Here is a 27,013-nt window from a genome sequence, read left to right as displayed (position 1 = left end):
TTAAACCACTGGTTCTCAGCCTTCGCTGTGAAGTGGAATATTCTGGAGAGTTATAGAGAAGAAAAAAGGAAGTGAGGAGTGTAGCTTGTGGTAGAGCATTACTTAATGTGAGCAAGGCCCTGGGTTCAATTCTAGTACCAAAAGAAGAAGGGGAAACGGGGCCTAGAGAGGTGGCTCAGGAGGCAACTCTCATGATGCTCCACTTTTGGGGTGCAAGCATAGGACAAGAGTTCAGATCCACAGCACCCACATAAATGCCAGGTGAGTAAGTAGGCCCACCTGCAATCTCAGGGCGTGGGAGGCAAAATCAGAGGATCTCTCCCTTGGAGCGAGCTGCTTAGCTAGCCAAACAGAATCAGTGAGGTGGGTTTTCTGAGCAGCACTACCTTAATATATGAAGTAAAGGGTGACCAATGACGGCACCTCACGTCACCCTTTCAGCCTTCACGTGTGCATGAATACAATCGTGCACGCATCCATACACACATGATGACGCTCCCACAGACGTGTAAACATACATTCAATACATACACACACATCCATATACACTACACATATGTACACATGCGAGAAAGAAATGGAGGGAGATAGAGAAACAGAGAGATACTGGTGCTTGGGTTCCCCCCGCCCCCGTCAGAAAGCTGGAGATATTTTTTCTGGCTGAGCCAAATGGAAGAATAAACAAGGTATGTACAGCCAGGCTGAAGGCTGCTGCTTTCAACAAAGGCCAAACTAGAATTAGGGTACGTGTGAGCAAGGAAGGGAGAGTGCTGCGGAGGGGAACCGAGAGATTGCTATGGAGGGGATGAGATCTTGTCACAAGTTAGTGTGTGTGAGCTTTAGCAATATTGAGATGTGGGCTCTGTGTCCAGTAAGCAGCACCCAGCATTCCCCTTTGCTGGGTAAAGTGGAACAGGGACCACTGGTGTTCTAGGAAAAGAAAGAGCACGCCTGTGTGGAACCCAAGGCAGCTAGGGGATACTGACTCCCCCAGAATTCACTCAATAACTGACCAGCGATCCCTGGTCAAAAAGAGCTTCCCCCCTCACTGTCGCCTGCATGCTCAGTTCGCTCCTCCCGTGACCTTCATGAATCGTAATGTATCGAGAACCTGAAACTCCAGCACAGTCGAAGTAAGATGTGTCTCCTTTTGCCTCCCCTCCCCAAATGTTTACTTTTTTTTTTTCAAGTTCATCACTTTTTCAAGTGGCCACAGCTGAGCTTGCCGCATGCCTTTTTCCACACAGACAGAAATGATGCTGATGATGAGAATCCAGGTGCATCCAGACACGTGCAGCAGACAGCTGAATCCAAATCCCCATCACCCCGTGCCTGATCGGCTGTTTCTGTGGCTGCTGGCATAGAGGGGGGAACAAAACCTACCTCCTCTTCCTCCTCCTCCTCCTCCTCCTCCGCAGTAGACCATGTGAAGGATGCCAGGTCCCCCTTGTGCCTCACAAGGCACCATACCTGATCACACGTCTGCAGACCCTCAAAGACGCACAGATGCTGATGAAAGAGAGAAACATCTGCCCCTCGATTTTCCATGTCTGCTAGCAAAGCAGGGACAGCTGTTCAATTGCAGGTTCACAGCAGCATGTCCATTCCACTGCACACCTAGAAATGGGGGTCCCCACACGGCTCCCACATGACATGTGGGTGAGCAATGACAACCAGGGATGAGGATGCCTCCTTGTCAACCAGGCTTCTAAAAAAATTGCAGTTTACCCCCCCCCCCAAGAGCATCTGATCCGTTCTCTAGTGTTGCCAACTGCTATTTAGTATAAGTGGAGATTGAACCACTAGCAATACAGGGTCCCCAACACCTCTGCTGTCCTCAACTAGAAAGAGTACTGGGATGGAATGGCAGGTTCTTATTAAGCATCTCCCCTGTGTGCTCCTGAAATCCATTGATGTGCATTACCAAGAAAGCAGCAACATGTAAACAGTTTGCAGGAAAGAAGGGATGATGTCCCTGTTTCAGGTGGCTTTAAAAGCACCATTCTTGGGGTCTAGAGAAGTGGCTCCATCAGTACAGCAGTTGCCAGAGAAGAATGTGGGCTTGAGTTCAGTTCCAGTGCATCTGTGTGAAGCCAGGCAACGCACTGCCCATCTCTGACCCCAGCAGTGGGGAAAGGACACAGAGAGCGGTGGGGGGGGGATGGGGGGGATCTCTGGGCTTTGCTGGCCAGCCAGTCTTGTCAAGGAAGTGAGTTCCAGGCTCAGCAAGAGACCCTGTCTCTAAGCATAATGTGGAGAATAACTGAGGAAGATGCCCCATGTCAATCTCTGGCCTCCACACAGTTACACACACACACACACACACACACACACACACACACACACACACACACACATTAAAAAATTGGTAATTGAAAAGTGGAACTCTTCTCGAGAGAAAGGCTGGCTCATTCACCACACTTGAGCCTCCTGCCTTTGAACTTGCCATTCCCCTCTGTGGGTTTTCTCTGTGGGTTTTCTCTGTCCGCCTAGCCTCGTGTGTCATCACTGGGTTCCTGGGCTAGTTAGTCACAGGAGTGAGACTATCCAACTTCATCACAAAAGCACACACTGAGAACACTACAGAAAGTTCTGTTAAAACAACAACAACAACAGCTTGAATTAGTATAAGCGCTCTGCTTTTCCTGCTCTGGGAGGGAGGCAAAGAGAAGCGGCTTGTGCTTCCGTCTGTACTTCAAGATCTTCCCAGTAATTAGAGTACCAGCAGCGACAACTGTACTAACATTATCAGCAATATGCACTCTATCTTACTGAGCACTTGTGATGCCCTAAACTCTGCCAAAACCTTCCTCTTGCTTATTTTCTTTAACACAACTGGTGTCTAGCCAACATAAGTAGCATCATCGTCTAAAGTAAGTTACTGCATTAACAAACACTTATTGTCTCGTGTGGGCCGACTATTCTTTTAGACCTTGAAACTGTCTCAGTGGACAAAGGAAACAGAACATTGTCCTTGAAGATGTTATTTTGTTGAGCGTAACAGTACATAACATTAATTGGAAAGAAAAAAAAAAGACGTAGTTGTACAAGCAGACTGGGCTCAAAGAGGTCCGTCTATCAGCCCAAGATCACATGAATAGCAAGAGGCAGATCTGCTTTCAATTCCAGAACTTTCCTCCTCTAAACAAAGTCATAATTTCCCCTCAATTGAGAGGGAAAAAAGAAAGTTTCCTTGGGGTTTATAGCAGGCTGTAATGATCCTCCTAGTAGTCTCTTGAACTGAGCAGGAAGGTGCCATTTCTGTGGCCTTTTCAATAATCTGTGCCTGCCTGAACCCTGTCTGTGTTCTGTCTCGCCTTTCCTGCATTGCAGTGCCTCTTCTCCAGCGTGCTTGCTGGCAAACCTTAAAAATGCGTTCAGCCCTCCTTACTTCCCAGACAGTATCAGCCAGTTACATCTACCTGTAAGCTGCCACACACTGCAGAACATACCTTGATTCTGTTAGGAAAGAGTTTTTATGATAATTATAGCTGTCCTCAAGCCCATTTATGCACCTCCTTTTTCTGGGCCCTAGACATTATTTTGCTCGCGCCTCACTTTTGCTTAAGTCAAAAAGCCTGCCTAGCGGGGTAGCCCTGTCGACAAGCCGTTACTCTGCTTCTGTTTTCCAGTGATTGGCATTTATATGAGAGAAGTTCTTAGTAACTGTTGGATTTCTACCAGCCATGCTGATTTCCCTCATTCATTCCTGGCCATGTTGGACATCATTCATTCGTTCATTCATTTGTTCCCTCCAACTATCCATTGAGTACTGCAATCACACAGTAAATAAATTAGACATAGTCCCTCAAGTGACAGGTGAACAACACAACAGGAGTGCCCAGGACAGCTGTTCAATTGAACACTGAGAAGTTCTAGGAACACTGTTCAGGTTAGAGTTAGTGGCAAAGTCCACAGTCCTTGGGACACTCTTGCAGCAGGTCATAGGCTAGCCAAGCAGCCTAGCCCACACCAAGTATGTGCTGGCCAATAATGCTAGAGTGATAGGTTGGATAATATAAAGGAAAGGATGAAGTCTCTAAAAGGGAATGTCAGCCTAACAGGAATATGAGGGGTGGGTTAAAGTTGGGAAAACGGGAAAAGGAAAAAGGAGAGTCACCTGACTTACATGTGACCAAAGCCTGATACCATGCTGAAATAGAGTGGTGTATGATGGAAGCCGGTTCAAGATTACCTCAGAACCACGTTAAGGACTTATCCAGGGGCCAGTGGGAAGTTACTGTGCTTGCAGTAGTGTCCAGGGTGGAGAGAAGTATAGGCAGAATGAGGAGTTCGGAATCTTCAGGAGTCCCAACCAAGATTAACATAGAACCATCAGGGCGCAGATTCTGCGGTATCTGAAAGGAAGAAAAGGTGTGGCTGCATATTACTTTTTTGCTGACTGCAAGGAAAAGGGGCCCTTGTTTTAACAAGAGGCTTACTAAGTCCGCAGCATTAGATGCTGAAAGTCTGGCTCTACACGCAGACCCTGAGGATGAATCCCTATGGGCTGTGCCGCTCTGTGGTAGATGGCAAGGATGGAAGCCTGTGCAGAAGGGAGAGATCACAGCTACTTCCTAAAGCAGGAAAGCATAGAAAAGCTGAGGTTGTGCTGTCCTTCGTGAGGGTGCTTCCAGTCACCCAAGGGCCTCGCTCCAGGCTCCACCTCCTAAAGGTTCCAAACATCTCCCACCACCAGACGAAGGATACGGACTTCCAAAGATGGACTCTTGGGACACATCCAGGCTATATCCAACTGTAGCATTGCTTCTTAGCTCAGATAAGAGGAAGACTTAGCAGCAGAGATGGGAATTGGCTACAAGGTATGAGAGAAGCTGTGGCTGGAGACAGTGACTCCAAGGCTTCCGTCTCGGGAGTGGATAAATTCAGGGGCCTGCCCTCCATGGATCAAGGAAACAGTTTAGAGAGAACAAAAGAAGGCAGTTGCATTCTCCTGACCTTGAGTCGCCCATGAGTGAACAGACAGGGATGCTGAGGTGAGAGCAGGGGTCCCGAGGTAGAGCCGGGAGGGAGTTCGCAATCAGGTATCATATAGCAGTCTGGCTTTGGTTCATGTAGCGATAACTACATGCATCCGTGTCAGCTGTGGATACCATGTGAGATGACAAAAAATCAGCCGTGTTACTGATGTCCTTGAAAGCTTTTCCTGAGAAGATGTCCCGTATTGGGGAGAAAGGATCCTTCCACATGCTCATGGCTACTAGAAAAAGATATGGAAGGACAGATGGACGTGAATCCTATTCATTTCAAGCCCTCCATTGTTAGTCTGAGACCAGGCCAGGCTGTGTGAAACAACAACTGACAACCATGGCTGAGACCTAATGAAGCCAGGGTTTTCAACCTCAGTACTGTTGTCATTTGAACCTGTGTCATTCTTGGAGGGTGAGGGTGGGATTCTCCTGTGCCTTTGGGACATTTGAGTGGCATGCCTTGCCTCTACCCATGAGGTTTCAAGTGTCATTATCCCTACATATGACAATCAAAAATATCTCCAGATATTGCTAGATACTCCCCAGAGAAAGGGAGGGCGCTCTTTTCTAAATCCCTCGTTAAGAACCACCGGTCCAGGGTCATGATAACAGCTGAAGGCCCCAGGCAGCCATCAGTTCTTTGTAGCTGAAGAAATAAAGCAGCCAGACGGGGCTGCCTTCCAGGAGTCTAAACCAGTGTTTTAGAGGCAGGCACTCGAGGAAATCCGAGAGCTAGCCTGAAACTCAGAAGACTCCGTACAACAATTTCCCGGATGCCCAAGGATGAGCCCATAAGCCAACTCCAACTTCAGTCATAGCATCCTCTCCAGAGAAAAGCTACCACCTGATGCCCCATTTACCCTCCAGACTAATTACTTCCTAGGTTTTGTTTTTCCTTAAGCAGCAGCCGGCTTTGCACTTTACAAACACAAAGAGTCACCTCCTCAGAAGGCCACCGGCAGAATGAACTTGTGCTAGGGCTAGCTTGGGGTTGCCTAGCAACGCCACGCACCTACCAAGGCTGCTTTCTTCCTCTTCAAGCTAAAAGCAAAGTCTTGTCCATTAATTCCCAGCTGCCCTGAAACTTCTCAGAGATTTGCCAGCTCCCCCACTGTTCGTGTTTTCATCTTCCTCGTAGGATATGGCGAAAACTCGCTCCCCTGCCCTGTTTATCTCACTTCTGTTGGTCAGAATGAAAAGAGTAAGGGGGGAGGCTCGTTCCCTAGAAGAGCATACATATTTTGAGCACATATCTCTGACTGACATGCTGGGGCTCTTGGCAAATTTAAATTTTATGTGGTGGACGTGGGTTTCCTACACAATGAGCCTTCCGTTGAGACTCCAGGCATGATTTCAGTGAGGTGCCAGGCCTCAAAGTAGCTAAGTAACAAAGCACACAGACCAGAAGCCACGCTGAGCAAGTGTTCAGAGGTCTGTCATTTAGTGCACTCTCTGCGACCTCTTCCACCCCTGACACCCTTCCGGTGGTAACCCTAAGGCAGAAGCAGAAGGTGGCTGCAGATTGACCTCGATCTCTTCTTCCCCGGGGAAGTTATCCAATGTCCCTCAGGCTTTTCCCCCTTAGTTCCATTTTGCTCCTACAGAAGTCTTTAATGGTACATCTGTTGGAATGAAGAAGGCTTCCTCAGGATGGGAGCAGGACAAGCATCAGTAGTTCCCCAGTTAGGGCCACTGTCACCTCGTTGGTAAGGAAAGGTACAGAATCCTGGTCTGAGTTTTGTTAGCGTAGGCACAGAGACCGAGGTGTGTGCACAGCCTGCTAGAATTAGCACCAAGCCAGGCTCCCTGCTCCAGGCTCCTTGTTTCCCCTTTAGCACAGATGCCTCCCAGAGACTGCCCGCAGTGATCTTCCCTGTTGTTTATCCTCCAAACTCTGGCCCTAATCCTTGAGCAAGCAGAGACTATGACATCTCCTGAAGCTGTCAAACTCAATGGTGAAGCACCAACCTTTCTTATTAGGAAGAGGCCTTCAAACTCACAGCGCTGACACATGCACAAGTTCCGTGAGGGGTGCTTGGGAAAAGAGAGGCGGGATGCCAGGTGAAGGCCTTTGGAATGCCCGGGAGAGATGCACATTTTGATTTGCAGGAAGGTTCCAGATCAATTACCACTATCGTTAAACTTCTTTGATCTCAGTCAGGCCTGCCTGCACTGGTGTTGTTTTAAAAACAGGTCTAGAAATGGAAGTGGTCACAGAGGGAGAGAGAGTTTTCAGGCTGTGCCGATAGTTACTTACAGGGACAATTAAATTAATGGTCATTGGAGTATATTTAAATGAAGCGAGAAAATATACCTCCAGTTGCACAACTCTATAACTTTCCCAGATGTCATTACAGTGTACATTTACAACAGGTACATTTTACCCTATGTAGATTATGTCTCAATAAAACTGTTCAAAGGAAGAAAAATGAAAAGATACCTAGAAATTCCTGCCAGCAAGAAGGTCTTCTGCATGTGGGCACATGCCGTAGGTACTCCACTTGTGTCAGTTTCACAAAGGGCCAGGGTGGTGTGGCTGGCCAAATGCTATCCCTTTCCTGTCACAGAACTGCCCCCATATCACTTTCTCTTCTCTCTTCACCCAGCTCCTTTTGTCCAAGCTCAGGGCCAGGGAGTCTATACAACCATTGCTGTGGGCACTGGAGCATTTAGGAAATTAAATAGGTTGCTGCTTTCACACACAAAGGAAAGGGTGGAAGGAAAGAAAGAAAAGAAAGCAATAAAATAAGAACTGGCCCAGACTCCACTGCCCTTCCCTGTAGACACAGACATATCCTCTGTCATGTCCCCAATTCGTGGCACCCAGCACCTACTCCTTCCCTGGCTTTTAAATCCTGCTCTAGTTTTAAATCTACCATAAATAGGTGGCGATAAGCAGCCAACATTTTGAAGTGTCCCTTAAAGCTATTACAAGGATAAGAAAATAACCCAGTAGAGCCATCCAGCTCTTTCTTGGTCACAAAAAGCTCTTGAAAATCATATGTAAATCTATCTTTAAAATTCTGCAAGATTTTGACGCTGGACTGGTAGAGAATTTTTCTCTTGTATTCAGAAGGCATAAAAAAAATAAAGGGAAATAGAAAATGAAAGAGGCAGAGAAAAAGAAAGAGAGAAAAGGAAAAGGAAAGGAAAGAAGGAAGGAAAAAAGAAAGGAAGGAAGGGTGGGTAGGTAGGATGGGCAGCCTTTTCTCAAGACAGCACACATCCTGAGCCATTGGCTGGAAATCACAGCCCAGCTAGTTTGGTTGTCATGTTAGCACTGGTGCAGTTGTCTGGGATGTGCACTGAACTCCCTGCCCCACTTTGGCAAGATTGTGCTGACCCCTGCACCCAGGTCAGTTGTCACTGGGAACCCCCTGCATCTGTGCCCCAACTCCGTCTTGCACCTGCATGCATGGCCTGCTTCCCCCTGACTCTTTGGACAGCAGGTATGGGCCCCACTGTCAGGCTGGCCCAGTGGCTGCCCTGCAGGCTTGCTCTCCCTCTGCATGGCTCCCCTGCTTCCCCAGCACGGCCTCACGTCCCTCCTTCTCATTCTCTCCATTTCTCCAACCAGATGGCTGCCCTGATTTGTGCAACGGTAACGGGAGATGCACACTGGGTCAGAACAGCTGGCAGTGTGTCTGCCAGACCGGCTGGAGAGGGCCCGGATGCAACGTTGCCATGGAAACCTCCTGCGCTGATAACAAGGATAATGAGGGAGGTGAGCAAGCATCTTCTAATTCCCATCCCCTCAAGAACAGTGTTGTATGTGCTTTCGTCATGAGTCATTCTCCTGAAAGGTCTCCTCGGCACTATTGTCCAGTGTTGTAATGTTTCCTTTGAAGCAAATACCATGGAGAACACACATTCTTGGGCTGAGTAGTTGCTGAGGGTTGGTACTGGCTTTTGATTCTCAAGCGCCCATCACTGCAGAGAGATAGCTGGGTTCTGGCTATTGCCTTCAGGGTAAATGGTCCTCTGTCAGACCTTTCAGGGTGGCCAGTTACAGTCAGTGACAATGACAATGACAGTTGTAGCTTCACCCTGCACTAGGATGTCAAAAGCCATGTGCCCTTCATCCTTCTGGCCCTCTGAGATGTCACTCCGCATATGAGGCAACCAAGACTTGAAGAGCAGTTACATTGCTTCTAAGGACACTATCCTATGAAACTGGGACCCAAACCCAGCTCTGGAACTAAAGTATGTGTTCTATTCCGTGGTCACCTAGCTACAGCCTATGAACCAATGCTAATTCATAAAGGGGAAGAAAAGGTTTTTTAACATTTTTCTTGACGGCTGAGGGGAACTAATCTAAAGAAGATCTCATCCCATGGAAAAGTACATAAAATTCAAATGTAAGTGTCCCCACTGGGCTTTTCCTAACTGCTTTATTGGCGCATGATTGATATGTAGGAAGCCGCACATATTTGATGTGCTTGTGTTGATGAGTTTGGGAGTACATGTACATTTATGACTGTATCACTGTGACCAAAACCATAAGCATAGCTGTCACCACTCAGAGTTTCCCCCACTAGCTTTCTTTTTATTTTTTTTTTACAGGTGGGGTTGCCGTCTGCCCTCTTAGGAAAATTTTAAGTACACAGTGTAGCATTGTTAGCTACAGGCACTATGCTTATGGCTTAGCAGATCTCAAAAGCTGAGTTATCTTGCATGATGGAACTCCAAACCCTTTAGCCAATGCCTTCCTCTGAATTGGAAGATGGTAGTGTTCGCTTGTTTACATTTATTTTTTTTTTTTTAACATGCCATTGTTTCGATTTGTGTATGGAGGAGAAAGGGCACATGTGTGGCACAGCACACATGTGGAAGTCCATGGACAAGTTGTAGGAGTTAGTTTTCTCCTTCCACCTTGTGGATCCTAGAGACCAAATTCAGGCCATCAGCCTTAGAGGCAAGTGCCACTACCCACTGAGCCATCGCACCTGCCCTTGTTTGTTTTGTATACAACTGAACCCTCAACACGGAGCTAAGTGGGTGTAACACACTGAGATATGACCCAGGCCTCAAACATTTGCTCTGGACCCTTTACAGAACAGGTCTGCAAACCTCTCTTCTGCCAGGTTTTAGCTCTGACTAGGCTAAAACCCTGAAGCTACCCATGTGCAGGTGGCGAGGCTGAGGACAACCATTGCTGTTCTGTGCCTCTGCACTGATTCTCTTGGAACACATTCCAGTGTAATGATGGGACTCCAAAGCTAAGTAGGGCTGCATCAGCATATGGGTCATGTGATCTCCTAGCTTCACATACTCTGTGCTGTCCATAATATCAGCGTAGTCATGTGGATAACCCCTATCAAAATAACTCACAGGTCACAGTTCACGTGAGGTTGAAATCGTCTCAGGGGTTAAAGGATCTACAAGTGCAGTTATCAGACCTACTAAGGAAGTCTATTCTCCCACTGTGACAGTTGGGTGTTAGCACCATCTGGCATCAAAGTCAAGCCTGCTTCTTGGCCTCTGGGACTCAGCCTCAGGATGTAACCTGGTGAAAAACAAACAGGAGTAGTAGACATTCTGTTCTTCCTTGTTCTTCATCCTCTTAATAGATGTCTCACAAATGCTACAACAATTGTCTTTGTGTGCATAGATAATTTGTGAATAAACAGACATATTTACGCTGATACCAGTTCATGATCAAAGACTTTCACAGGCCAGATGCACTTGTGCCACCGTCCTTCATTTATTGTCCTCACCCCGAAAACAAAGCCAGCATCTAAGCCACTCGGTTTCATTTTTTAGCAGGGTGAGGCATAACTACAGGAGGCATTTTTTTTCTTTTTTGAGACTCGTTGCTTCTGCCTCCCGGGTGACTTCACTGACTGAGCACCATGGTTGCTTACAGATCAGCTCCTTCTGCTTCCAGAAAGAAGCCGCTTTCCTGGCCCCCTTCCCTGTTTGGGGTGTCAGCATTTGAAAGCATAGCAAATTGCTGGAGTGTGGTACACAGAAAAGAGAAGAGATTCCTGGGGGCTAGGCTCCCCAACAGGCCCTATGCCATCTACCTCCCTTTCTGTCAGCCTCACCTTGATCCTAGCTCCTAGCCTGAGGCACCTGATCTCCAAGCAGGCGGGATCGCCTCATAGGCCCAACACAGGATCCCTTGTAGAGGCAGAGCCCCAGTGCAGGAACAGCGAGGACAAAAGCAAATGAGACCGTGATTATGCTAAGGATAATAATGGCCTTCTTATGGGAACTATTAAAGCAACCTCCCAAGGAAGTAATTAACCACCAAGAAGAAAGTCTCTGTGCTGTGTTTATAAAAAGAAACTCCCAGTTAGTTCATACTTGCTTATGTCAGGTGAGAGAGGTAGACACTGGTTCTCTCTCACCTGGCGTAAGCAATTCACAATTAAGAGAGTTCTTTTTTTGGAGGCTGTGCCTCGGCACAGGGTATTCTTTCTATGGTTAATTACTTCCCTAGGAGGTGTGCTAAGCACTTTGCTGTTTATTGATAAATATTAAAGTTGCTCTCATCAACCCTAGGCCCAGGGGCAGCAAGGACTCTCTCTCTCTCTCTCTCTCTCTCTCTCTCTCTCTCTCTCTCTCTCTCTCTCTCTCTCTCTCTCGGGGGTGGGGGTGGATTGCCTCTGGCTACCCTACCTCTGGAGTACCTGTTTTGGTCCAGTGTTGGGAATGCTCTGAAAGGGCTGTGTGCTTTAGAAACCTGGCACTGGGTCAGAGAGGCATCCAAGCAGAACATGAGTGGCCGGCCTGGGGAGCAGCTGTGAAGAACACACTTGTCATAAATCTCATGAATCGGGGAGATAATAGAGAATTCTTCCAAAGGGAACTGGAAAAGGCCAGTCCTTCCACATCTCCAGACATCCGAGGGGAGAGAAAACACTCAATTTAAAATGATGGGGTTTTTTTTGTTTTGGTTTTTTTTTTTTTTCCTTTTTTAATTCTAAACTAAGATAGTTATAAACACAAACACAGATAGAGACATTTGAAGTTCTTCATTGACTTTATCAACTGGACTTTAATTGAATCCCTTGTACTCTCTTTCAACTCCCTAGTATCTCTGAAAGAACCTAAAGGATTTGATTAAACCCTGGCGACTAAGTCCTGACCCCATCGCCGAGTTTCTGAACTCGTAGGTCTCTGGTAGGGTACAAGAATTTGAGTGTCTAGTAAATTCCCAGGCACCTCAGATGTAGATTTTTTTTGAGATGTGCAGTCCTAAAGCATCCATTTTATATAATGCCTTAACTTTTCTTTCTGTGCATCTAGAAAGGTACCAGATAAAATCGCTTCTTTTGAAGAGCTGAGGAAAACTTACACAAATGTTTTCAGCACTCTGAGATATTTAGCTGACAAACCCTGTCAGGAAAGGCCACCTTAAGGTGTGCCCACAATAACATATATGGCAACCTCAGACCTCTGAATTCTCATCACTTTCTCCAACACCCACCATCCACAACACTTCTGACAGGACCTCAGAGAGCAACGGCCAATTCAGAAGGGGCGAGCTTTGGGTGTCATTGTCCCTGGAAAATGAGAGGGGGTGGGGGAGAAAAGAAAAAGTGGAGACAGCTCACAGACAAGCTGGCCAGAGACTGTCTTTTTAAAAGTGAGAGATCTTCACTTGAACCACTCACCCCAATTTGGAAAAGGAGAGACTCAAAGAAATATTTTTGCTTACAGGAGACAAATACCAGCTCATTAAAGTCTGAGAATACACACAACATGTGTGCCAAGTGACAGGCGGATAATATTTAATTATCACCACCAAGACAGAGGTGCGAGCTTTAGTTCATCACAGCCAGGGGTAGGAGAGAGGATGTGTAGATTTCCTCTCGAAGTGGGAACAGCAAGGTGAGGAGGCATCGTTAGGCCGTCTGGCCTGGAGAGCCTGTACTCACTTCCTGGAGGCCCCTCTGTCACCCAGGACTCAGAAGCAGGACATCAAACGTCCATGTGCTAAATGCCCAAAGTCCATCATTTCCAGCCTGCAGGGGAGCCTGCCTGAACCTCCTATAGGGCAGATCAGGTTCCACATCCAATTGGTGCACAGGGCGACAGTGCAGCTCTGACAAGACAGAGTCGTGACCTCATCAGCCTGCAGCAAGAGGGACAGAAAGATGCCCTTCCTAATTTGAACTTATCCCGTTACGTGGCATCACTGCCCTCTTGACTGCACAGAACCGTCGTCTCTCCTTTGTTCCTTTTCAGCATGACATGGGATGGCATTCTGTTCTCCCTCCTTTGCTTCTGTGGTGTCCCCATAGGTGACACTGTGGCATCATAGTATTGCAGCCTCTGGCCTTGAGAATTAGCCTGCCTGTGTATCTCAGCTCGGCATGTCAGTTCTGAAAGTCTCAGTTTTCTTGGCTGTAAAAATGGGTGTGATTATGTCAACTCCATGAGCTAGTGTGAGGTTTAAGTGAGCAAATGCCTATGACATATTTTACAGATGCTTGGTTTGTAGAGCACATGGACAGGTTGGCTGGTGCTAGCCTTAAAAGTGTTACTATTAATGTTACTATCTAGAATGAAGACAAACATGTGAACAGAATCCAACCAGTGGCCTTCCCAGTGCATAAAGCCGTGGAGAGTCTGGCCCATCTCAGTGCTGTAGAACTCCATGGAGATCATGAAAGTTAAATTTCTTGGTCCCCACCTTTTGAGTCTCATTAAGCCAGGCTTCTAATGCCACAGTCTATATGCTTACCAAGTACCCCAGAGAGTGTTCCACAAATCATATTTTGGGGAAAATATTTTTAAATGATGCTTCCTCATGGGGTGGCTAGCCCAGATCTATACCATAGTACCTATACCCCAGATCCCTACCCACATCAATTCCCAGAACACATGACGAGTGGAATGAGGAGAAAGGAACATTATTTAAGGAAGAAACAAATAATTAGAAGAAAAAGCACCAACAATTTCAGGGTTTCGTTACTGAGTACCTGGGATGTGGTTAGCTTTTCTTCTCACCTTGTTTTTTACTATATCTGATTCATGGAACCATTTCCTATGTGTGCAGCAGACACTTTACCCATCTTTCTCCCTGTCACCTTTCTATGCTCCAATCACAGAGCCCACAACCACCACTTCTATCAAGTATGTTTTAAAAATATTCTCCGTTGCTAGTTGGAGAGGTGAGTGACATTTGTTTCAAAGTTTAAAAAGCCTTTAACTCTCCATCACAAAAGAGTGACTCCATCCATCCATCTGTCCTCCCATCCGCCCATCCATGCTTCCATCCATATGCCTTGGAATTCATCCATCCTCCGACCCATCCACTCATCCATCTCTAGCCATCCAACCTCTGTTAACTTGCTCATTCATGGTTTAACAAGAATTTCAAGAGCCTACCAAACGTTCAACAATAGAAAGTGGCTTTTGGAAAGCAATCGTGGTATACGTCACAAAGAGCCTACTGTCTGCCTGGAAAATTAGGATACACAAAGGTTGCTATTGTTTTGATAATCAGTTCATGAGCGGTGATAAAGGAGGAGTGGTAGGAGCAATGAGACAGGACTGCCATTGAACACTAACAGTATGAGAGAAAGTAGATCTCCAAACTTAAGCCAAGTTTTTATCCTGTCCCCAAGGGGGAATCCTCAATACCACAGGGCAGAATGAGCCATCATAGGGCTCTTCAGTGCACCAGCAGTGACTTCATTTTCCTCTATAAGTTAAACAACCATGCCAGTTCCCCTTCTGAATGCTGTTTCCTACTTTGCCTCCACTGGCAAGGTTTGGTTCCTTGCTTTGCTCCAGAGGAGGCACCCATGGATTAAGAGATGGCAATGCTGGCCTGCGCTCTAGGCACGCTGTCCAAGGCACTCTAGCCAGGTCTAAATGAGGAGACGTAACACTGGACTGTGTCCAGAGCACTTGAAACAGATGAAATCTGCCCCGTGCCCAAAAGCTCCTTCGCCCGCCATCCCATCCCTTCACCATCCAAATTGGTTTGACTTGATTCAAGGGTGTGATTTGGGCATTTATCTTGCTTGTTAATTAATATCTTACCTTGGCCGTGCCTTTAGCAGAGCCAAGCTAGGGGCTTGAGAGACTCTAGAAGACATGGTTATTAAATCTAAAACGTCCAGTTTCTTCATCCAGTGAGAGACTGCCTTTGGTGAACCCACTGCAGAAATGCCTCGATTAGTGTGTACATGCATGTTAATGAATCAGTCAGGTGGGAGATGGTTTCAAAGTGCAGCTTAGTTCTATTAATTGGGTTGCAAGAGGAGTTTCTTCTGATTCCCAAGGCCTTGTGGTAAACATATCTGGAGCCATATGCAAGGTCCCAGTTTGCTAACAGACGGGAGAGCCATGCTCCAAATGCTTGGGAAGAGAACTTGGCCTGCAGGTCTCCAACAGCTGGCTTGGCACTGGCTCTCTCTGCTTTAGGAGAAAGAGGAGCAAGCCCAAATGAGATCATAGGGGAGTTCATGGCAACAGGTATCTGAGGTCTTTCCACATCTTTCCACTGAAGCAACATCTCTGAAAGCATGGGCGCATTGGACTAGGTAACTCATCAGATTGTAATTTGCTGTTCTTTGTTTTATTATAAGAATGATGATCACTAATGTTGCCAGCATTGGGCCAGACCTCCTATGTACCAAGATAATGAGAGTCAACACTGAGTGGGTGGGTCTCTGTGCTTTTAGACTCATCTCATGATCCTCTATCCTCTGACCCAGTAGCTAACGGACACTTTTATTATAAGTCAGATGCATCATGCCCTCAGAGGTTTCGTACACAATTAGAACCAAAGCAAATGTTCACTTGGTCCTGGCTGGTGGGTCTCCTGTGTCTCCTGCTTGCTTTCTGACCACCCTTCCCCTACCCTCTGCCACAAGCTTTGCTTCAGCCTCATTGGTCACCCTCCTGATTCCCATACCAGTTATGCTATGTCGATCGACCTCAGGGTCTCTGCTGGCTCAGAGCCCAAAGTGTTCAAGCCAGGATCTATTTAAGATGGGTTTCCTGTCATCTTTCAGTTCTTGCTTCAGACACCCTTTACCCTCCTCTTCCTCAGTTTAACAGTTCCCTAGCACGAATGTCATACAACTAGCTCTTCCCGTGTAGATCTGTCTAGCTATGCTGCGTCACCCTACAGAGTGTAAGTTCTCTGAGTCTCTTTCACCGTTTTACAACCATCTTTTGCTATCTTCTAGGTACTAGTTTTACTCACCATGTGGATATCAAAATGAGAGGATGCTTAAGTCCTTTACATAAATTAGTGTAGCTTTTGCATATAACCTGCATCTATCTTCCTGTGTGCTTAAATCATCTTTAGATTATCAATAATACCTGTTATCATGCGAAACTAGGTACATAATTGCTATACAGTATTATCTACAGAGTGACATAAAAGAATAGTGTGTGCCTGTGCAGAACAGAGGAAATTGTTTCCTCTGAGTGTGTCTTATTCATGTTTGGTTGAATGCATGAATGGGAAGCCCAAAAGAAGGGAGGGGTGACTGTATTTCTATTTCATGGAAACAAACATGGGGACTCTTTTGAGAAAATAAGACTCAAAACAGGCCTTTCAACTAGCTTCTAGGATGTAAAACTTTCCATCTTTAAAGCCATTGTCTCATTCCTCCTTAAATACTCATAATAGGTTGTTTCCAGAGAGAAATAAAGCAAGGGCAGAATTTATATTAGAACTCAAAGGGAACAAAATAAACACTTCAAGATGAAACTTCCCCCCACTGAAACCTTTTTCCTAGTGAAATGGGTTTGACCATCAATTTTTTTAAAGGTGTTTAAATTAAAGTTTATGCATTTACCCAACATAGCACCTTCAGTCTTTCCTAATCAAGTCTTCCGTACTTTAAATGGTTATTAAGTGTCTCTTAAGAGATTAGGTTTTTTTTCACCTGATTAGATGACAAATCCAATATTCATCATAAAATTGCAATGAAGATGCCTAATCTGTAAAATGCTAATCAAGGGGCCAGCCGGACAGATGCTCAGTGGTTAAGAGAGCTTGCTGCTGCTGCAAAAGCCCAGCACCCAAGTTGGGAGGCTCACAATCTCACCCCAGCGGTAGGGGACCCAACGCCCTCTTTGGCCTCCACAGGTACTGGCACCCAAGCACATTTTTTAAAATAACTTTTAGTGCTAGTCATTTAAATCACTAGAAATTTATTTTATGGAATTAAGGATTAAAAAACAGAATGAACTAGTAGTGGTCAGAGGGTAGCATTTATATCATTTCAATTGCCTTCCAGTAATTTTGTCTTGGCCAGAGACTCTTCCAGATTATAGCAAATCCTTGCCTTTTCTCTGTGACTATCACCTAATTCCCAGTATGATGTCCTTGTACCATTTTAATTTTTATTTTATTTATTTATTTTGGTTCTGTTTCCCATCCACAGTCTGGGTCCAAGATCAGTGGTTTCCAAGATTTGCTCTCCATGAAATTTCTAGTAATGTCCAGAAGCATTTCTTAAGTGATGGAGGACAGGAACTGCTCCTAGGTGAGGCCTAGGTTGCTGGCAGCCATCCTCATGGGTAGGAAAGCTGCCCACAGTAAAGAGTGACCAGGCCCAATATGGAAGCTAAGGAACATGTCCTCCATAAGTCCAGGTGTATGGGAGGGCCACATAGTTGCAAAGTTGAATGTCTTTTGCCCTGAGTCAAAGGAAATGACATCCAAGGTCTGAGAGATAATAAACACTTCTCTGGCTCAGGCATGTCCTGAGGCTTTACCGACATGGTCCAAATTAGCTCGGACCATACTTTGAAAAAGAACTACAGCAGCTTGTTCAAGGTCCCAGGGTCACAACACAGCCCTGTCAGGATCCAGGTCAAGGCACGCCTCAGGTTGAAGACCACTGTGGCACCTGAGCCGGGCAGGGCAGGGCAGACCTAAGGTCTGGTACAGCCTTAGCCCTACAGAAACACGAGTTCTGAACTCACTGAAAGCCACCATCAGCGTTACTCTTCCCCCAGCTAGGGATTTGGATTGCTTTTTTTTTTTTTTTTTTTTTTTTTTTTTTGCCACAAAATGCTTATGCACTGGAATGCCAGGGGCGAGCAGGGGAAAGTGGAACAGTTGGACTCTAAATAGCGAGGCGTTCTCTGCAGTGCAGCGGGAGCAGCTGCCCAAGGCCTGTGCTCTTTTCTTTGGTTTTTCCATTTTCTCAGCCAAGAGCTCTGGGGGATTGGAGAGAGGCCAGAACTGTGGTCGCCAAATGTGAATCCAAAGACAATGACAAGGTTCCCCCATCCCGCTTTGCTCCAAGCCTCCCCTTCCCCTTACCCACAGCAAAAAGCAAATCTTTACAGGGCAATTCTCCCACTCCCTGCTCTCCTTAAGGACTGTCATTGTAAATCTGTCCCTCAACACACACACACACACACACACACACACACACACACACACACACAGCTTTCTGACATTCTGAGGTCACACACACTAAATGACATCCACTCATAGAATCATGGGATATTTTCTCCATGGGTATCTGGGACTATCAAGTACAAAAAGGCTTATATATATATATATATATATATATATATATATATATATATATATATATATATATATATATATATATATATATATATATATATATATATATATATATTTCCCAGGCATGGGAGTACATGCCTGCAATCCCAGCACTTGAGAGCCTGAGGCAGGAAGATCTTGAATTCAAGGTCATCCTTGGCTACTCGATGACACTCTGTCTTAATGTAACTAAATTAAAGGAAAATAAAATACTTATTTAATGTAGTGTCTCATAGTCCACAGCTGCTACAAAATCTGGAAAAACAAAGTAATCTCCTTGAGGACATATAGCAAGCATGCAAGACTAGGACAGAGTCCCAAGTTTCTGACTCACAATCGACTCTGGTTCTGGTTTTTGTTTTGTTTTGTTTTGTTTTTTCCCATTGCTATGCAATCAGCAAAAGGATCTTGTGGCCCTTGGGAGAGCTGGCATCTACCATTAATGTTTACTTGGTGATCTACATCAGCCCCAGACATAGGCTAGAAGAGTGACCATGTCTATCACACTTAATAGTGTGTTCTTCAACTATGTCCCCAAGCCCATCGCTCATTTTGCCTTCAGTACAGCCCTGTTCAGATCACTTTTGATGATGAGTCCAATAGCAATCAGCATCCCAATGAAGCCATACTCCATGTCAGAATGACCCAAAAGTCACTTGTGTATACCCACATTCCATTCCCAGCCACATGAATGAATGAGACCCAGATTCTGCCTTCAAAGGGTTCAAGGGTTGATGGTGGCAAAACGCATCATCATATCACAATGTATTAAGGATCTGTGACAGAAGAAAGGTCAAAGGGCTGTGGGTTCCCAGTAGAAGGTCATAAGAGACTTCCCAAGTCGGTGAAACAGACATGGCAATGCATGTCTGTAATGCCAGCATTTCAGAGGTGAGGGCAGAAATACCAAGAGTTCAGGGCCAGCCTTGGCTACATAGTTCAAGGCTAGCCTGAGTACATGAGACTTTGTCTTTAAAAAAAAAAAAGCATGTTTTTAAGCTAAAGGGTAAATCAGGAGGATCACCAGAAGTTCAAGGTCATCATGGTCCCATAGTGAGTTCCAGACCAGACTGAGCTAGAGTGAGACCTCGTCTCAAAGTAAATAGACACATCTTAAACGGTAAGAGCTATTGGTATATTAGAGTAGGAAGGAGGAAAAAGCGTTGTGGATAAAGGGACTATTGAAAGCTAGAGGAGCAACAGCAGTGATCCTTGACCACCTCCAAGGAGGCTGGGGCCCTTCCAATAGAGTCCACGAGGAGAATAGAGAGGGGCTGTGGAAGCAGGGCTGTGAGCAAATCAGATGGGTGTGTCTGCTGTGGGAACATGGTGTTATGTGTCACCTCTGAAGTCTTAGCTTTTGCCTCCCTTGACACAAACAGTACCTTACTGTCTAAAGTCACAGCCAGAACTTTCACTCAAACAATATTATTTATCTACTTAATTCACTCCAAAACACACTCCCTTGTCTTAAAAAAAAAAAAAAAAAAAAATCATAATGTTTTCTGCATCCCTCCACGGCACGTGTGGACACCCTATCCCCGTGGAGAGAAGAGGCAGACAGGCTGATAAAGAGGTGCTGGGATCAGAGAACTCTATGCTTCTATCTCAGTTCCCCATGAACAGCGTGAGCTCAAGTCACTCCACCTGTCTGAGCCTCTGTTTTGTCCTCTATAAAATGGGGCTAAGGCTTGCAACTACCTTAAAGGATTTGAGAAGCCATTGTCGAGTTAACGAAGGACACACAGCAATGTGAGCCAGAGTCAGGGCCATCTGAGCCACGTGTATATACTGTTGGTTCCAATCTCTAGAGTTTGGGTTCAGTGGGTCTGATGTGGGCCCTACAGATGTGTATCTCTAATAAGCGCCCAGGTGATAGCAACACTCAGAGCCTCTCACATATTGTTTTGAGGAAAGCTCAAGCTAGCAGGCAGTGATACCTCCAAGCATGGCAGTTCCAGGGTCACCCAGTGGGGAAAACAGGCCAAGCAATTCTACATCTTGAGTGGCACAAGGACCCTGGGAGTATCTCTGGACTCACACAGGCCCATGACACACAGGTTCAAGGGTGGAAGTGACCTTGGACTCCAACTTCTAGAGTTTTGTCTTCCTCTTTCAGGAGGGTTGAAATAAAAGGCAGGTGTGGGAAAAAGCCATCCTGGTACCCTTTGAAAGGCAGTACTAATGTCGTCACAACTGCCACAGTCTACTGAGGTGGCCCTGCCACTGATCTCTGGTGCACTGACTACTATGCATGTTGCCAGACATATCTTTGGGTGGTCTCTAGCCCAGCCCTTCCAGTCTCTATTGCTAAGCACTAGAGTCGTGGTGTGGGAGTGTTTCTCACCTCCACCACCTTCTCCCACATCGTGCCGCCAGCTTCAGTGTCCTGGTTGTTAGTCCTCCAGCTTTGCTCAGTCTACACAGAGATGTAAAACGAATCCTATTAACAGTCAAAGCACAGCATCCTTGTTCAAACCTCCTCAAGTTGCCTCATCTCCCATAGAAAGACAGGCAGGCTCCTGCAGTAGTTCCCAGTGCTCTGTACAGCCAAGCTGCTGTTTCACATCTGGCCCTTTTCCTTCTCATCTTCTTCCCTCCACTCTGCCCTCACTAGCTGACTTTATCCTACAACTTTCCAATACATTCCCACCCTTGGCCTTTGCACAGCTTCACGCTCTTCCTAGAAGGCTCTTCCTCCAGATGTTCTGTGACTCATGTCCTCGTGTCACTTATGTTTTACTTAAATATCACTTCTTCCTGGAAGCCGTTCCTGGCTCCCCTCCATTCATCAGCTTTCACCACCAACTAGTCCTCTGCTAGTTTACCTTGCCTCATTCAGTGTCTTGAAGACACTCTCACTCCCTCAGTAACTGGTGTGCATCCCTTTGTTTGTCATCTGCTTTGCCCCTCCTGGGTCTAGCTTCATGACCTCAGGCCCTTGCCTGCTATTATCAGCTCTGTGACATGAACTGATAAACACTTGCCTCTATGAGAAGACTGCAAAACACTTACTCTTATTTAGTAGATTATTTAGGGACGAATACATTTCATTATAGGTTTTTTAAAAATCACTGCTTCAAACAGCGATACCTTCCTAAACCCCGCCCCTAACTAAGGAGCTGTTGACAGTTGAAGGCTTCTGGAGGAGTAAGAGTTTTTACTGGATGTCCCTAAACCCATTGGTATATATATGGGCAGAATGATTTGGAAGCAATGGGCTGTAAAACAAATAAATGTAATAAATAAATATCACAAGGACACAAAGTTGAAAGGGTATGGGGTAGATCTGAGAGGTGTTAGAGGAAGAGTTGGGGTAAATATGATCAAAATACATTATATGAATGTCACAGATATGTTTCTGTTGCTATGATAAACACCAGGACCAAAAGAAACATGGAGGCAAGGGTTCATTTTACTTTACGAGTTGCAGTATATCATCTCCAGAAGTCAGGTGGGAATGAGGGCAGGAACCTAGAGGCAGGAATAGAGGCAGAGACCATGGAGGAGCTGGTTTGCTCTCTATGCCTTCTTCAGCTCACTCTCTAATACAACCTAGAACTATGAACCGAGAGGTGGTGGTACCACCATCCTGTCTGTATCAACAACCAATCAAGAAGAGGCCCTCACAGACTTGCCTACAGTCAGTCTGATGGAGGCAACACTTCAGTTGAGATTTCCCCCTTCTCCACTGCCCCTAGATTGTATCAAATCAAAAAAAAAATCTGTCACAGCACATTATGAGATACTCAAAAAATAATCTTAAAAAATTATCATTTAAAAAAGCAGTAAAACCTGTCACTATATAGCACCGAAGCCGCTCTACTGATGTAAGAAAACCAAATGTAAGACTCATCACTTCCTTCCAGTAAGACACTAGCACATGGCTTCACTAGTTATTGCTCTTACCAAAGTCACGTCATCCTATACAGTGACTTCCTAGGGGACATGAACCCAGTGTTAAGGTTCTTATGGTTTGTATGTAAAAGAGACCCCACGGGTTTATATGATAAAGGCTGGGTCCTCGACTGCTGGATCCAGTCATTGACTGACAGGTGACTGGATTATAAGGCTTTTGCCTTCATTGGCGGATCCCTCCAATTATAGATTCAGAACATGCTGGCATTGTCAGGAAGTAATGGCCTACTTGGAGGAAGTTGACTACACAGGGCATGTTCTTAGGGACTGTACTCTGTCACCAGCCCCTTCCTGTCTCTTCTCTGTTTTCCAGGCCCCCTGAGGTGAGAAACTTTGTCCTGCCACACTCTCCTGCCCCACCACAGGCACTTAACAGAGAAGTAAGCCAGTCATAGGCTGAAACCATAGCCAAAGCCAATGCCTCCCACTTAAGTTGGGTTCGTTGGGCATTTTGTCACAGTGACAAAATAAAGTTGACTAGTACCCTCAGAGTTAACTGCTAAGACAGGAAGAAATGCAGAAGCACTGAGGACATCCTTGACTCTGAGATCTCCGGGCACAACTTGTTGGGCGAGGCATATAAGATGGTGGGGGAAGCTGAAGCCGGGCCTACTGTACCAGCCCCAGCCTTGCTTCTCACATCTTTCTAAGACTGGCTTTCTCCAGCTAGAAAGTAGAAACAACTGGTCACCATATACTAGATGCTTCTGATAAAAGGCTTAAACCATTGTAACAGCCTTGTCACACTGATATGATTAGTAGTCCCATTCTACAGATAAGAAACTGAGGCCCAAAGGAATGAAATGAGAAACCCAAGGCTGCCAAGCTAAGGGGATGCAGCCGATATGTTGCACACGGACAGTTTGTTGGGTGCACGTAACCTGTCTCCAGATCTCACAGACACACCCAGCAGTACAGCATTGGATCCTGGCACCCGTCCCACCGAGGAGACAAATGAGGATGAAACGAGTTCATCCTGAGAGTTCATCCAGTGCCTAGTGCACAGGAGTGACTGCCTTTAGCAAGGGAGCAATTTAGAAATCACCTCTTTCCATGGTCACGATCAAGCTGAAAGCTTGTATGATAACCGAATCCTATCCCTCCTCCTAGCCAGCAGTCAGAAGTGTGTTGATGCTACAGAAAGTGAAGCATCATCCCCCAACAGTCTCAACTCTGAGGCCCATTGTGGACACAGACATCTGCAGGTCTCCCCTCAGGCAGAAAGTAGCTGTTCCAGCTTATTGCTCCACAGCATCGACTGTGACAGACCCCCCCTTTTTTCTGAAGGACCCAGCAGGTCACTGTCTGGCACCCCACCAGGCTGCTACCTCCTGCTGGACCTAGACTCCATGGCCATCCGCTCTGTCTGTCTGATCTGTCATCAGGCACTGTGAAAAACAAGCTGATGAGGAGCAGGGGCAGGGGAGGAAGGTGGCTATGGGAGGCCCAGGCACAGCAGGCAGAGGGCAAGCACTTGGGGAGCTGGGAGCCTGGGATCAGAGGCCCTGCTTTCTGTGGCCAGTGGCTTTTGTAACAGTCAAGGGGTAGACAGCAGCAGCCAGGATGGAAGTCCCTGTGGTACAGCAAATATGGCTTCAGACTAACGGGGTGACTGTGTGCCCGGTCAGGATTTGTCCATGGTGCTGAACTACTGATGAAATGAGATCATTTCTAGAAGCTGCGTGGGGCTGAAGGAAGTCAGCTAACCAAGAGCAGAAAGAAGGGTAGAATAAGTAAAGGATGGGGGCAGGGCAGAAAAAGAAAGGAGGAGAGAAAGAAGAAAACAAGAAACTGAGGATGGTTGCTGAAGCCTCAACATTCAGAGGGAACCCTGATATGCTACAACCCTCACCGCCTCCTATAAAAATCAAAAATAAGCCAGACATGGCGGCACACACCTGTAACCCCAGCACTTAGGGAGGCAGAGGCAGGCAGATCTTTGTGAGTTCAAGGCTAGCCTGGTCTACAAAGCAAGTCCAGGACAGCCAAGGCTATACAGAAAAACCCTGTCTCAAAACAAACAAACAAAAAGAATTGAGAGTAGAAGTCAAAAGGCTGTGGAAGGAGATGGCAGTATGGGAATGGCACATCCATCACGTACCAGTTTTGTGCACTTGAGCAGAACCCAGGTGCTCCTTGAGCCTCAGTTTTTCCATCTGCAAATTGGAGATCATAAAACCCAGTTGTGAGGTTCCTAAGAACATATGTGAATGACCATGGCTGGATACAGGATTCATGGTGTAGAGTGAGAAGCCATAGGGAAGCTTGAAGAATTGGTGCAGGGCCATGCCAGTGGTCACCTACCAAGTCAGTATATAAGCTGGACGTAAGGGAAGACCTGGAGTGGAAAACCAAATATTCCATAGCCCAGTACAATGTGCATTCATGTCACTGGTCTTCCAACTGCCTTAACTATGCCTTAAGTACAAGGACTAGAGGCAGGCTGAAAGGGTGGCTCAGTGGTACAATGGCTCCCAGGAAGGAACAATGACTCATAAACTTAAATAAAACATTATGAGGTTTCATGAGACATTTAAGCTCAAATAGCAGCTACATATAAGACTTGGCTTCGGAGAGCAGCAAGCCCTCTTCGAACCCACCCTCAGCACCTTAGCAAGTCATTTCACCTGGGATCCCAAGCCCTCATGGAACCTACTCTGTGCAGGTTCTACTTGACACCAAGAAAACTCTTAGTAAGCACAGACTATTAGCTCTCACAAGACACGCTTGCCTGTTATTGGGAACCATAGCCCACAGACTGCATCCCACCAAGAGTATCAGTGAGTGCAGCCCAACACAAAATCATAAACTTAAATAAAACATTGTGAGGTTTTGGGTGTTGCAATTGCTTTGTAACTCAATCATATGACCTTTGCGAGTGACAGTGCTGCAACATAACAACAGAAGGTTTGCAATACTTCATCAACATGCAGTCCCCCCAGGATGACGTCACTTAGCACAAGACCCCTGCACTCAGTGCCACCTCAGGGTATCCAGGAAGTAGAAGAAGATAGAAAAAGAATGGGGGGTACAGTTCCCATGCAGGGCCATGCTTGTCATAGTAATGTGGTTTGTATTGGGCCTGGTGGCTGATGGCCTCTATCCTCTGCAATGCCAAATGGGGACAGAGATACTACTTGTCATAATAAAGGACAGGGAGATTTGATTGGCCCTTCTAAGAACAGGGTCCCCTCTCCAGGCAGAATGTCTTCACATGCTGTTAGGCTGTTTGGGACTGGACACAATTGCAGAGAGCTGACTGAACTGAAAGGGTCCTTCATCATGAAGGCTTACCCACTCCACTGTGGTATTAGAGTTGTGAGTATCTGCATGTCAAGGGCTCTCATAAGTTCCGCTGTGAAAACTTAGTTTCATATTATTTAACTGATGCCTCCCAAATTGTATTTGACCATAGACCCCAGCCCCCCATCACCTCCATTTCTGTGTTTTGGGGAACCCCTGATAATATCCTACACAACACCCAGACTGAAAAAGCTGGCATAGTCCCTCGGGACCCTAAAGGGTCTTTGCAGTAATTCAGAACAAGGGTTCTTAAACGTTGATAACCAAAGAAGTGACCTGGGACTCTTACTTAAAACACAGATTCCCGGTTTCCATCTCAATAACTCTGGAGGTCTAAGGTAACAGCAGGAATCCAAATGTCTATCTTCCAGGCCAGGTGACAAGGACCATACTTTGAGCAAGGCTGGTTTACATTACAGATACTAGGAACTCAGTGCTCAGAACAAGTGTCCCATCCACAGAGAGATTGTAAATAGTATAGGCTCTCAAGCCCCACCCCAAAGTCCCAAACAGACTTTGTTGGTGATATTTGTGTTTTGTTGGGGTAGGGGGGACATTTGGTTGGTGTTAGGTAGAAAACTTTCACCAAAATAAGTGGATAAAGTGGATGAACTCTCAGGATGTAGTGGGAAACATCCCCCCAGTAGCCTCCAGGCACAGCTAGAGTCATGGAGAAGTGAGGTTCTGCCTGAATCACACCCTTGCCTTGAGCATCAGAGTTGTGTGGCTCTCCTAGCTGCCTCTACTTGTTCTTTCCCACATCCCTCCCCCCAGAGCAGAAAAGCTGGCAAGGCAGCCAGCAGTGGGGCTTCTACACTGCCAGATCTCTGGTCAAGCCTGACTGATCTTCCATCGCTAAGTCATAAGAAAAGCTGAAGGTGCTTTGGGGCAAGGCTTTCTGGCCCTGAAACTCAGAGTCTGACACAAAGAATTGGCGTGGAGTAAGAGGAAAACTTCCAACAGGCCTTCCAGGGGTGCAAATACAGTTCTCCTTCTTGCAATATTTAAGAATGGCCATGCTCCATGGAGGAAATGCAGGCCGCCTAAGGAACAACGGTCCGTCAGGAAGCCAGGGTATTAATGGCAGCTGAAACCTTCCAAATGAGCACCCTGTCAGCCAATCTATTGCTTTCAGAGGTTGGCAATGCAGGAGACCTAACAGAGGCAATGAAGAACTAATCTCATATTGCCAGGTTAAATCAAGTCAGCCTTGCCCGCACCTTTCACTTCTTACTTACATCAAGCCAGAGTACTTTCAATTATCCCTCACTTCCAACTTGTCAGCAGGCATAGGGGG

At 46.2% G+C, this 27,013-nt stretch overlaps 1 protein-coding gene across 12 annotated transcripts in view; it reads left to right on the top strand.

Annotated features, from left to right (window-relative positions):
• The window catches only part of Tenm2 (teneurin transmembrane protein 2), a 1,156,123-nt gene that overhangs the window by 1,049,353 nt on the left and 79,757 nt on the right, over positions 1 to 27,013 (top strand). For all 12 annotated transcript variants that reach the window (XM_051167370.1, XM_051167369.1, XM_051167371.1 and 9 more), the window contains one exon: positions 8,569 to 8,715. In XM_051167370.1, coding sequence (XP_051023327.1) covers positions 8,569 to 8,715 — 147 coding nt within the window. The remainder of the gene's footprint in view (positions 1 to 8,568; positions 8,716 to 27,013) is intronic.

The sequence above is a fragment of the Acomys russatus genome, chromosome 25, assembly GCF_903995435.1.
Source record: "Acomys russatus chromosome 25, mAcoRus1.1, whole genome shotgun sequence".
Classification (NCBI taxonomy): Eukaryota; Metazoa; Chordata; class Mammalia; order Rodentia; family Muridae; genus Acomys; species Acomys russatus.
This window is presented reverse-complemented; position numbering and strand designations above follow the sequence as displayed.